At 36.5% G+C, this 13,251-nt stretch overlaps 1 protein-coding gene across 6 annotated transcripts in view; it reads left to right on the forward strand.

The window, feature by feature from the left end:
- The window catches only part of PDE8A (phosphodiesterase 8A), a 171,981-nt gene that overhangs the window by 119,648 nt on the left and 39,082 nt on the right, over window positions 1–13,251 (forward strand). For all 6 annotated transcript variants that reach the window (XM_069798344.1, XM_069798340.1, XM_069798341.1 and 3 more), the window contains exons 2-8: window positions 687–743; window positions 3,191–3,381; window positions 4,580–4,636; window positions 6,967–7,024; window positions 8,522–8,610; window positions 8,847–8,925; window positions 10,528–10,665. In XM_069798344.1, coding sequence (XP_069654445.1) covers window positions 717–743; window positions 3,191–3,381; window positions 4,580–4,636; window positions 6,967–7,024; window positions 8,522–8,610; window positions 8,847–8,925; window positions 10,528–10,665 — 639 coding nt within the window. In that variant the 5' untranslated portion in view covers window positions 687–716. The remainder of the gene's footprint in view (window positions 1–686; window positions 744–3,190; window positions 3,382–4,579; window positions 4,637–6,966; window positions 7,025–8,521; window positions 8,611–8,846; window positions 8,926–10,527; window positions 10,666–13,251) is intronic.

A 13,251-nucleotide genomic window follows, 5' to 3' on the forward strand; every position in this document is an offset into this window, starting at 1 on the left:
CTCAGTTCATGCATCCTAAGCTAAACCGTTTGCCTGTGTTACTTGAACAGCATCTAGCGTGGGAATCACTGGCATGCAGAAAGCATGACATATGACAGCATTTTTGCAGGGTTTTTCAAAGGAAACTTGCATGCATCATCAAGTACAAATATCTGAGTTCTGAAACCTTCTCTGGAGGGGCTGGGTGGGAAGGAGGGAATGCAGCAAAAAGCTCTTGAAGAAATGAAATTAGTGTGTGCTTGTGGCACTCTTGGGCACTGGTTACATGTGAAATTCTAAGAGCAGAGTTACGTACTTTTGCCTTTCTCCTGGAGATTTAATGCTTTTTTGGACCTTAAAAAAAGCAATTTTTAAAACACTTTCATGTTTTGCAGAACAGCTGGATTGATACAGAGGATACAGAAAAATAACAAACTGTCTACCAAACTTTCATGACTAATGCATTACTTCATGTTTAAAATAACAGTAAAAAAATGACTTGAAGAATAGCTTGTTGATTTCTGTGTTAATGCAGCTTTGCATATAAATTTACAAAAGCAGAATAAGACCCTCATGTAGAAACAGCCTCATAATGATAGCAATATATCTGTGAGACAGTGGTAAATAAGAAATGTCTTCTCTAACAGAGCTAATTTTTCTTCTTCCCTAGGTGTATATGTATTAATAAGATGCCTTATTTCTTCTAGGCACCAGTAACAGATGTGCAGTTTGGCCCTATGAGACTTCATCAAAATCAACTTCAGGTAGTACAACAGTTCAAACTGAAGATTTAATTTAGCTTAAAATTTATGACTGGAATTTTTTGGGTATAGAGGTCTTCACAGAGCAATTTTGTCAAGTGATAACGTGCACCTAACAGATTTTTATCACAACATTCTATGTGATACCCTAAAAATCTTGCCTAACTCTTTTCTCCAACCATCTTTCAGTTCGTAAAAATAGAGCTATCTGTAGTTCTTTCTGCTATCAGTTAGCTTGTAATCAGTTTAGTGTGTGCCTTGTTTTGTATTTTACTGGTAGTCAATTCTTAATCAAAATCTCATCAAAATGATAATAAGCCAAATGTCCCGTCAGGGTCTATTACACCAGCATTATTACTAGCATCAACCAAACTTGTAATATCATCACAAAAGATATGAAGTGAGCTTGGCAAAGTATGTTTTTTTTGTTATTCATTGTTGACTAGCATTAATTCATCCTCCTTTATCTCTTTATTAATAAAGGTCATATGTCAGTTGCCCCCTTATTTTGTCTGGGATGGGTATGAGGTTTGCAGATACATGACTCTTGGACTTCCTCTGAAAATTCTCCTGTATCCCAAGACGTACTGAACCATTAATAATCCAAGAAGTTCCTCAGTCAGTAATTACAAAACTCCTGAGTGAAAGTAATCTGGCCCTGATAATTTGAAAATGTCTGTCTTCAAGAACTGCAGTTCAACATCTTCCTGACCTATTGTCAGAACAGACAGTAATATCATCGAACATCAGATTTTAGGACAGCCTTATGCAGCTGTTCCCCAAATATAAATCAGAAACGTTCCTCGAATATTTCTGCCTCCTTTATTGTTATTAATGATTGTGTCGCATGTGTCCAGTCACAGGCCTCTCTAAAATTCTACCAATTTATCCTGGTAATATAGCTGGCAGGTATGAGGGAAGGAGAAGTTAGACCACATCACATTTGTGCCAGAATTGATCACACAACTCAGATCTGCTGACTTTCTGTGCTATTGCTGAAAACCATTCTTCCACTCTTACAGAGTGCTATAAATTAACTTCACTAAATATAGCCCAAACTATGACATGTTTTTGCAAACAGTTTTGCAGGTTGCTATAAAAGGAATCTGAAATAAATAAATACAAAGTCCTTCATTCTTACAAAAATATGCACTACATGGAAACGTTAAGATTTACTGGTAGACATTCCACCAGACTGGTCCAAAGTGTAACCAGCATAGGAATTCCTAAAATCACCCAGAAGATAAATGGCAGTGGGATGGGGTACGAGTTACACATGCTTCACATTATTGTCTGACCAAAGCAGGTATCTAAGTGTGGTTTGATTAAATTACTGAAAGATTGATGTCTTGGGACAGTAGACCAAATGCTGGTTTAGTTATCCATCTTTCCCAAAAGGCTGCATATACCAAGTCATCCACAAAATCAACACTAACATATATCTGTAGTCTGCCATTCTGTGTATTCTTTCAGGCAAAAGGAGTTTTAATCTACAAAATATTATCCTGATGCAAAGCACAATCACATCAGTGAGAGTCTTCCTTAGCAGACTTCATGTTTATCTTCTGTACCGTATTCAACCCTAGAATTTGAAATACATTTTAGAAGGAATTGGGCCTTATCATACTTTGAGTATGTAGGCATTGTACTGATTTTAAAAAGGCTCAGAGGGATTAATGTTATTGGCAATTACACAGCCAGTTAGGACAGAGCAAATACTGGCTTATAGATCTGACTTCCTGTTCTGGATTTCAACCACAGTAATCTCTTTCTGTGATATAAATCCCATGGCAAGCTTTGCATAGGAGTCGCATGGGGATGTACTCCATATACAGAGGTACTACTTATGATTTCAGTCTTGCATGAGTTCACCTTGACCAGCCTGTCTGTAGTTTCCAGAAACCCCGAGGAGTGGGCTGCACCCAGTACTTTGGGGAACTCAAATGAGATTAAAAGGAAAGCACATTTTTCATCATGCCATTGAAGCACCGTTAAATATTAATTCACACGAGGTGAACCATGGCATTATTCTTCTGGAGTATGATCCTGGCAAGAAAAATGAAACCCAAGAAAATGGTTGTATGTGAGATGATTTCAGTGAAGAAAAGTAGACTCGCTGTCATTTCATGTACACTGTCTGAAACGTAGGCATGTAGTCTCAACTGATTGCCTAAGCTCTCTTTGTAGCTAATGACGAGAGAGCCACTTCCCAAACTTGTTCATCCCATGTGGATATAAATGGCTCTGGCAGACTGTTTTATCCACTTGAAACACCTCTGTATACAGACAAATACAGAAAGCAATAGTCTATATAAAGCAATTCTGTTAAAAACAATGGATTAAGCCTTGGAAGTGGCTTTAAAAAACATGTTAAGAACAGGCAAAAGCCACAGAATCTACTGTATATGTAAGACTTGTTTGTAATTGTTCACTGTCTGTCTTTAACCCAGGTACTTCTAGTGTTTGCCAAAGAAGATAACCAGAGTAATGGGTTCTGTTGGGCATGTGAGAAAGCTGGATTTCGATGTAATATTGCCAGGACACCTGAGTCTGCACTAGAATGTTTTCTTGATAAACACCATGACATTATCATTATTGACCATAGACATTCCAGATACTTTGATGCAGAAGCATTATGCAGGTAAGCACCATTTCAGTGTCATTAATGCTTACCTATGTAGTTAACACATCATCAAAGTTTTTTTGCTTTTATATAACCCTTTTATAAAATCTATCAAATGCTGATATTTTTTTGGACAGATGTCCACTGGCAGCATCAAATAATGTTACCTCAGTGCTTTATATCTGATAGCTGCAGCATTTTCGGTTGTGTGCTAGGATAGCTGAAGCTCAATCTGGCTTGGAGCCACAGCATACAAATTTCTTGCCATAGTGAACTCTTGGTTTGGTTTTTTTTTTTGTTTTGGTTTTTTTTTTTTCAAATACCTGGTTCCTTGTTTGCACATTAAATTAACTGCAAAGATCACATGTGCCACCAAGCAATTTAATGAACAAATTCACTTTATTAGTGTTCTGAATTTTTTGAAATGTCATTTGCTGTTGAGTAACTCCAGATGCAAATAGGCCATGTTTTGTGTGCACGTTTCCATACCTACAACATTTGAAAATCTGTTATGAAGAGCAAACTTGCGAACTGATTCCAAAAATACTTTCACGAACTGCTGTAAAGCATGAAAAAAGGGGAAAAGGATTTGCCTTTCTGAGTTTCTCCACAGAGCGTTGACAGGCAGTGGTGTCTTGCTTCGGTGACTTTCCAGTGAAATAACCCTTGGGAATGTGTCTAGACTAAATAACAGTCTGTGGGGTGGGGTGTCAGGGTCAGATTATGTACCCTGGGTGAGTGTGGTGGGTTCAGGGCATTGGGACAAAGGCTCTTCTCCTTGCTAAACTAAAGTAACTAGATAAGATCTTTGTCAGGCAAAGACTAGATATCAGTGTTGTTCCCCTTGTTACATTTTTACCGTTCTGTCCCAGAATAAAATAAAATGCTTCTTAAATGAGTGAGGCCAAGTCCTTCGAACAGGTCCATTACATGCCGTTTCAGAGGGCGGAATTTTTGCTATTCCACCACTGAGAGTGTTTGAGGTTTAGATTAATCTACATTCTCTGTGTCTTTTTTTCATGGCGTCTCAGACACTGCTAAATTTATTCTCCTTTCTTAGTGGTCCAGCAGGCTCGGGATTTGATTTTTGTTCTGTTGTTAAACCCTTTAAAAGAAACATTTTAAGAAAAGTACTGTGTGAAGATTCTGCAAAGTCATGTTTTCTGAAAAGTGAACTTAAAAAAAAAGGTTAAATAATGTTGCTTTTTATTTAAAGGTCTATCAGAACAACGAAACCCTCAGAAAATACAGTCATTATTGGTGTAGTACGAAGGTAAATACTCATCTCTTTACTTGCACATGATCAACAAAATGTAAATCTTGGCATTGGAAAAGTAAATATTACATTTAAAAACTTTAATTAGAACTTCTTACTGTACTAGTGATAATGTGTTATACCATATAGAGTTTTCACCATCCTTGACCACAGGATTGGGACAGGATTTTTGATTTCTAGTTTTTACTAAAGAGATCTCACTTTGGATTGTTTTGTTTTGTTTTGTTTTGTTTTGTTTTTTTCCCCTCTCCTGATCACTGGGGACTTTAGGAGTATGTCTCAAATAACCTCTGCAACATCATGTACAGAACTGTGGAACTGCCTCATAGATCCGTCTTTTGGTATTAATAAAAACACTTTGAACCTTTCTTGATCTGTCCTGATTAAAGTCAGCACAAACAGGAGATCTGTTGAGTAACAAAAAAAGATGTAGAACGATTTGATAAGTTTAAAGTAGCATCTGACCATGAAAGTATTAAAAATAAAATAGACTGTATTATGACATCTCAGTAAAGCAGGGCATATGCTTTTTTCCTCCTTCTCCCTCTGGAAGCTTTACTTATATATCATAAAATAATGTAAAAGTAACAAAAATATTTAATCTGAAATGAAATAAATGGAAGACAATTTCCTCAAAGTACAATTTTTGGAATTGAATGTCTATTTCTCAGAAAACACTTATTCTGAAAACCAATTCTGAGGTGTTGAAATTTCCCATTAAAAATCCTGTTTTCCACCACCATCTCTAGTGAACAAAAGACACTAATTAAAACATTCCAAAGGATTCCATTGTGAGTATCATCTTTAATGTTTTAATGCCAGGAATAATTCTGACTATGGTAACCGTTGCTTCTACAGTCAGAATTGTCTCTCATCGAATTAATACAAAAGAAAAGAGAAAAAAAGGAGCGAAAGAGCAAACAGTAACTCAAGAGCTTCTTCATGTACATCAGAGAGAAAGGGACCCGTGGTTCTGTGGGCCAGCAGTTCCTCTCAGAAGTGGGGAGAGCTTGGAAGCTGGGCTGGCTGATTTAACATTAGGAAGCTGCTCAAAAGGGGGTTTTCCCTGCAACTCATTTTTCTCTTTTCAAAATGTTCACATTGTGTGTTGGGACAAGATAATAGCCCCCTGCCATGACAATATCTCAGAAGCTTGAGTTCTCAAACATTTCATATGTGTCTTGTATCCCTGGATTCTGGAAACTTCTGAAGTGAGTTTGCCTTCCACTGGGACTGATTGACTGTGTCAAATTCCCATGTGCTAAACACAAGTGTTCTTGAGTTGCTATTTAGGATTTTACAGACAAAGAACTTCTACACATTTCCTTTCTTGCTGCAAGAGGCATATTTGTGAAAAAGCTTGACATTATCATATGGAGGGTCTTCTCTTTCATTTTCCTGCAGTTCAGTTTGTTGGATTTTAAGTTTATTTTTCCCTGCAGAATGCCTGTCCTCTTTCTTTGTGCTTCTGGAAGGCAGCATTACCAGATAGCTGGCATGAGGAATGGGGAGATTTTTCTGACAGCTGCCCTTCTCTCTGCTTAATCTTGGGCAAACCTTGTACTTTAGTAGGCATCATTCTCTTCATCATAAGAAACAAGTGCACAGAAAACAAAAATAAGAGGTGCCATGAGATTCAAAATTTCACGCATAAATAAAAGCTATTGTGCCACCTGCTAAACTTGACCAGCTTCTATCTGCTCATTTACAGAAACTTAACATCATGGCCTTTCTTCCAGATCCCAGCCATACATTTACATATGTTGGAGTATCTTTTAACAGTTAGTATAGTCAAGTTTTTCAAAATTATTCAGATATCTCATTTTAGGTGTATGTCACCCCCAAGTGACCTACTAGAAGGCGCTGGGTAGACAACACTAGAAAATCCATCCTCATTCAGGCATCTTGAGTTGCCCATGTAAGATTTGGTACACTCAGATAACAAGTCATTTCTTAAAACTTTGGCCATGTAGACTTTCAGGTGCATCTTTGACTAGGGACAGCATAAACAACAAAGAATCCAGTACCAATAAAGAAGGAATAGTCCAACAATCTAGCTAATTAATTTGTTTTCTTGAAGCATTAGTTTTTTGTGATGTAAGCAGATCATTACATGCAAAAAGGAGAATAACATTTTGGCTTATCCCTGCCAAAGATGAAAGCTTATAAAAGTAACAAAAAATATGTTTTACTCATAGATCCTACAAGGATCTAGCCATATTAGCCTTTAGTGTGACTTCTGGGGTACAGGTATGTCAATGGCTTGTGAAATTGGGTCTCAGTTGATTACAGAAATAATCTCTGACTTTATCATCCTTCTTTAAAAGGCATGCCGATCGTGAAGAGTCATCAATATTGCCCCTGATCTCTGCTGGCTTCACAAGGGTATGTGTGTTTTATACTCTACTAGGTTGCTCTGACATTCAAAAACTGTCATGCAAGAAACTATCCAGAAGTTTGGCTGTCAGTGACTGTTTGTGTCAGTAATCCAACTTGTAAATCTCGTTCATGCTGCTCATTCTTATATATATATATATATATATATATCCCAATTCTGAACTACCATACACCAGTGGAATTAGAATAATGCTAAGGAGGTGGACATTCTCAGAAATACAAGAAATGGTGCTGAGACTTTTCTGCTTTATGCATTTAGTTCAGAGTAAGTATATGATGCTCTGCTTGAAAGGTTGACATTGACAAAATTGACTCTAGTGACTGTACCAGACCCAGAGAGCAGCTCGCAATGAGCAACAGAATGTGCTGTGGGAAATCTCTTCTATCAAATGCCAATTCACATCTGTAAACAGGCTTCAGACACTGTCAAGTGCTATTATGTATTGTTTGGAGGCACCTGAAAAGTGTTACGTTGAAATCTGTTCCTTAGCAACTATTCCAATTAAGCAGGAAAGGTGCTTATTATTGCGTCAGTTAAGTGGATTCCTCATTGCATTAATCTGACAATGAACCAAAAATGTGCATGATTTACAATGTGATTCAGAGTTTTTGGTTGCATGCTCACCAGATTTTTTGCTATCCCATCACAATCTATTTGCACCAGTTTTCTTACTTGTAGTAAGGTCCTAATACAGGAAATGCTAGAAATGCTAGCCTGAAAATAACTGTACTTATATGTACAGAGTCATTCCAGTGGGCACATAAATAATCTGACACAGGTTCTGAATTATTTATGGATCAGAGCCTTGGAGATGGGACTAACAGCAAAGCGTAGAAAATTTTCTTTATCAGCCTTGATGTGGTGGCTTACCTTTGGTAATCAATCCTCCCTCCCAAACTATCAATGTCTGTGGTAGTTTAGCATGAACACAGATTTAAAATTCAGGCTCATACCCAGTAGATACAAGATGTTTTAAAAAAAATCAAAGATACTGAGGTCATTGCTATACAAGCCCCCAAATGAATAATTGTATCCAATAGTAGGTATATTTGTCAGGAAGTTTTGCTTTCTTCTATGTGTACAGATTGGGGTATTAGCAGTTGGAAACTCATAATAATCTCAAATTTTGATGACTTGAGGCACAACGTAATTTTTTCACCTTTATTTTCAATAAGTATCATGAAAGCATATAACTTCATTAAAAGTACATTATTTTATATATTGATCATGCTGACAATCACAGAAAATAAACAGATTGGTTGAACCTCATTGCTGTGAGGATCTGTCACCTTTTCAAAATGCAGTATCCTGAAGAATTTACTAGTCTCAGAAAATAATCTTCTCATGCTGCTTATGTTACAACATATTCATTTTTTGCATATCTACTCCTTTTTAGTTCTTTATCAAGCAAAAGAAAACAGAGCTTTATACCCTTAAGTATGGAAATGTGTATTAATGAATTATTTCTAACCTTTTATTTGCAGAGATATGTAGAAAATTCTAATATAATGGCCTGTTACAATGAGTTGATTCAGCTGGAATTTGGAGAGGTGCAGGCACAATTCAAACTAAGGTAATTTTACCAAAAACATTATCAACAAAAAAATGCCAATTCAGCCACATCCTTAAAAGAGTATTTTACTATACTGTAGTTAATTATAGAATGTCAGTTAGCTGAAGAAAATATGTTAATCATTAAAGTACAACTTTATTCAGTATGGAGTTGCAATACCTTATTGTCATATACAGTAAGAATTATGTGGGTTAAATTTAATCAGATGCCTTTTTTTTTTTTTTTTTTGTCTCCAGGGCATGTAATTCATTATTTGCAGCATTAGAGAAAAGTCAAGAAGCCATTGAGATCACAAGTGAAGACCATGTAATACAGGTTTGTTCCAGTTATTTTTATAAGTACAAATAATTGCTCTGTGGACTGACTGTATTTTATTTCATCCATGATTACATTTACTCTTTCTTACAGTACAAGAATCTAACCTAACTGAATGGTTCTAAAAAGATTGGAGTGAGTTTAGCTATAGAGTAGAATTTTCTCCATTTAAAATATCTTGCATAAATCAGGTCAATTTTAAGGGAGATTAATGTTTCTGAATGAATAAGTATTTACTCTCATGTTTTTATTTTTTTGTAATGATTCTTTTATATCATGAATGAATGCAGCCACTGCCTTGTATGCATTCTTTTCCAAAAATATTGTATGTTAATTTGATGCTCTTGAAAAGCAAATCTGATTGATGTTGTCTTTAAATAAAGGTAGTACACTTTTTTTTTTTTTTGCTTAAATCTGATACTGTTTGATGTATAGGAATTCTTGGGCAAACTTTTTGAATGTAATCCTTTCTTAAAACTTTCTTTAAAAAAGGGAAAAGAGTTGTGCTTAGGTTTGTGGTCCTGAAAAACATCATCTTTATAAGGGAGTTCCATTCCTAGCTATGAAGGCTGAGAGGAGAGATGTTATTATCGGTAAAGAGCTTGAGTCTAAGCCTCTGGGAGTTATAACATGCATATAAATTGTACCCTCTTGACCCAAATCTCGACAATGGCAATTTCATTGAAGGATGTGTCTTCTTCATTGCTTTTACAAAAATAACAGAACGCATCCTGGAGTTGTTTTAAATACATTTTTTCAGACCAAATTTTGTCCCTGTGCTGACAGCCCCAGAGCATGAGAGAACTGACATGTGCAAGAGTCCTGGAGCTCCAGCAGACAGGGCTTTCCCATATAGTGGGGGAATCTTTTGGAAGAAACCTTTAGGAGGGATCTTTAGGAGCAGAGGGCATCCAGTGGTACACTTTTAATTTCTTTCATATTGAAACATTGTAAATCGTGAGGCTTTCACATGCTGTTATGACAGGACCTGTGTCTGTAACTCAGTGAGAGGGTGGTGAAGGTGTGGCCTATGGGCACCAGTGTTCAGTTTTGTTGGGCAAGGACCATAAAATTGCAGTGAAATGCAACATTCATTTCAGAGAGAAAGTTGCTTTATTAGATTCCACGTCCAGTCTGCTTGGCTGAGCTTTGCCTGGACAGGGGAGTAGCAATTGATTTGTCAATAGATAAAGTTAATATTCCTATGGTATCCCACCATCTAATTTGTGATTTTTAGGAACACTGAGGTAGGTTTGAAGGTTTATAGGTTTGAGAACTGACAGCTCATTTTTCAGGAATTCATGTTGTCTGTCTAAACTCTGCAGATATGTAATACTCAGCTGTTTCCATAATTTCCCTCTCTTTGCTCACATGCACACACTCTGCACAACTCTTCTAACATGGATATTCCTGTTTTGCTTCACAAAGAAAAAAATGTAGGCATCTCTCTCAGGAGCAGTACATATAGAGATTTATTTCAGCCTGGGAAAGAGATCCCTTGGTTTAGCAAATAGGAAAAAAGGAATTCTGTTGTGCTTTAAGTGTGTATTCTGTGAACTGTGTATTCTGTTGAATGTTTTTTTGTTTGTTTTTATTTCACAGTACGTCAATCCTGCTTTTGAAACAATGATGGGCTATCAAATAGGTGAACTAATAGGAAAGGAATTAACAGAAGTGCCTATAAATGAAAAAAAAGCTGATTTCCTAGATACTATTAATTCCTGCATAAAGATAGGAAAGGTAAGTAATGGCATTGTATCACTTATCATTTGCTACCTGTAAAAGTTTTTGTTTTCCAGGGATGACACATGATGTAACTTGCAGTTTCACAGACACTTAGCATTTGCAGCTTTCTTACTCGAAGAGGAAGTTAAAAAATGCTCATTTTTTAAGGGCTTCTTTCTCTTTTCTTGCTTAGAAGAGGTACATGTTTTATGAAAATAAGTGACTTGCTGTGTTTCTTTATAATATATGCTGTATGCAGCAAAAGGTGTGGGAATACCAAAGAGAAATGGGCTGGATGCATCTTATCCAGTGTGATGTAAATGAGAAAAGAACCATGTTGAAGTATTTCAGCATGAAATGTGGAAGTTCATTTGCAAGTTCAGAATGTAAAAATATTGGAAGACACATTTGCAGTATCACTTGAGAGTGATAGGCATTGCCAGCTGCCAGTATATTTTATTCTCTAATGACATGGGAGCTGTCTAATGGATTTCCATTAGAAATGTTTTTGCACCAAGAAAGTGCATGAGGAAGTGCAGCTGCCTTCAAGGGAGGTCATTACAGGGAGACATTACCGTTTGCCTGGTAGCTCCATGATGTTCCTTTGGGACTGTTGTAGCTGTAGTGTGAGGATCCATCTAGGAGTTTTCATTTGCATTTTGACAATGAGGTGTAAATGCTTCTGATGTCATTGAACATGTCATAGTACCTTATAGGAAGAAGATCATTGGAGGTTACACAAAGAGATTTGGGAATTGGTGTGTTTGTAGATGCGTCATGGCCCATGCTCAGACCTGAGTCAGGATAGCCAGTTGGGTCATACTGACTGTTGGCGGGGAAACAGCATGTTACTGACACAGAGCAGGAAGATGCTAAAATGAATCATGGCACTCTGTGTATCTAGGCAGTGATGCAAAAGCACCAATGCAAAGTTGTAATGAGTCATACTCTGTAAATCAGGGTACTAACATAAGCATTCATCAACAAAAACTGCGCTCTAGCTGGGTGCAGATTGCATGTGCATTTCAAGAAGAATGTGTCACTTATTTCTACATGTATTGGCCTTTTGGAAGAGATCCCAGCAATAGACAATAGCTTGGATTATGGTGCTTCACACCTCTGTTGCCTGACCAAAATTATTTCAGTAAATTTGTGTAATACAAAACTGATGTTAGGAGGGAGTATTTGTTAAGTTATAATTCAAATACATTAGACGAGTCAAGCTTTAAATCCACAACATCAATTCTCAAGATATCAAGTGATTCATTTTTTAGTATTTTAGTGTGCTGATAAAAATGTCTTTAATAATGGAAATATATTTTACTCTACGAATGATAAAAATCTAGCCCTAATCCATCTGCTTCCTCGCACTTATTTTACTCCTGGCTCTAGGACTTCCAACTGCGAGGGCTAATGAAATAATAGTTATTTAAACCTGTCTCTCTGGAACAGCTTAAGCTGTTTTAGGTGGATATATGCTGTTTACTTGTTTTTTGTTTTTCCCTTTGGAACATTGTATAGTGTGCAATCTATGTAGCCTTACATTTACATATTAATAGAAAAATGAATTGCAAGTTAAAATTCTTAGAGGAAGTATTTGCAAGTAGAGGTTAACTGTGCAGAGCAATCTTTGAAATACTGCAGCTTTTTGAAGGTGCTTTAGTTTGAAATAATTTGTGTCAAGATGTTACAGCATTTTCAGAGGTCCCTAACTTGCATCTGGATCATTCTGATATGGTCTGTGTGTTGTTTTCAGGCTTGTGATTTCTTTATATCCTAAATTTAAAAGACTGCTTCCCATTTCAATAGGCTATATATAGGCTACTGTAGGTTATAGCATACAAAAAAAGCCAACTGTCTACTACCGTGATATTCTTCTGTCAGCAGGTTTGGCTTTTGTGTTTTGAACAAACATGGTAATGTAACAAAAATAATAGAAAGCAAGATTTTCTGATCTTTAGAAAAATGTAAGCTGTATAAAATCTACCTCTAGTCTTTAAATGGAATTTAGGAAGATGAACTCTTGCAGCATTTCCCCTCTTGTGCTGACAAACATAGCACTGTGAGCAAGTTCAGTATATCCAAACAAAAGTTCATAGGCATTATACACAAAAATTGCTAATTGCATGGTACATAGAGATTCTTGGGTCAGGATGTTGTTTCTCTTAGCAAAAAAAAAAATCTCTGGAAGTTCATTTTTTCTTACTACAGCTGGCTGTAATTTGCAAGAAGCCAACGTTATTGAAAGGCATTTTGAACCATCCATACTTGAGGAGTTAAAAAACAAGTTGTACTTTCTTCATTCTTCTGTTTCATGATTCAAATTACATCCATTAAGATGAAATGTGCAATTCTGACTAGAATTCTTACTGCCTCTGATCTCTGCAGTTTGACACAAAGCTCTTTATCTTAGTTTCGCTTTTTCTGAAGTGAGATGGATAGCTATCAATAAATCAGACAAGACATGCAATTCCTCTCCTTGGGAATTATTTGCAAGATAGCTATCTTTACAGAGGGGGTGAGAGAGCGATCATGCTCTATGATAAAGGTCTATGGCAATTCCTTCCTAACTCGGCCTTACTTTCTGTGAGATTGTTTTCA

Source organism: Haliaeetus albicilla, chromosome 12 (assembly GCF_947461875.1).
Source record: "Haliaeetus albicilla chromosome 12, bHalAlb1.1, whole genome shotgun sequence".
Taxonomy (NCBI): domain Eukaryota; kingdom Metazoa; phylum Chordata; class Aves; order Accipitriformes; family Accipitridae; genus Haliaeetus; species Haliaeetus albicilla.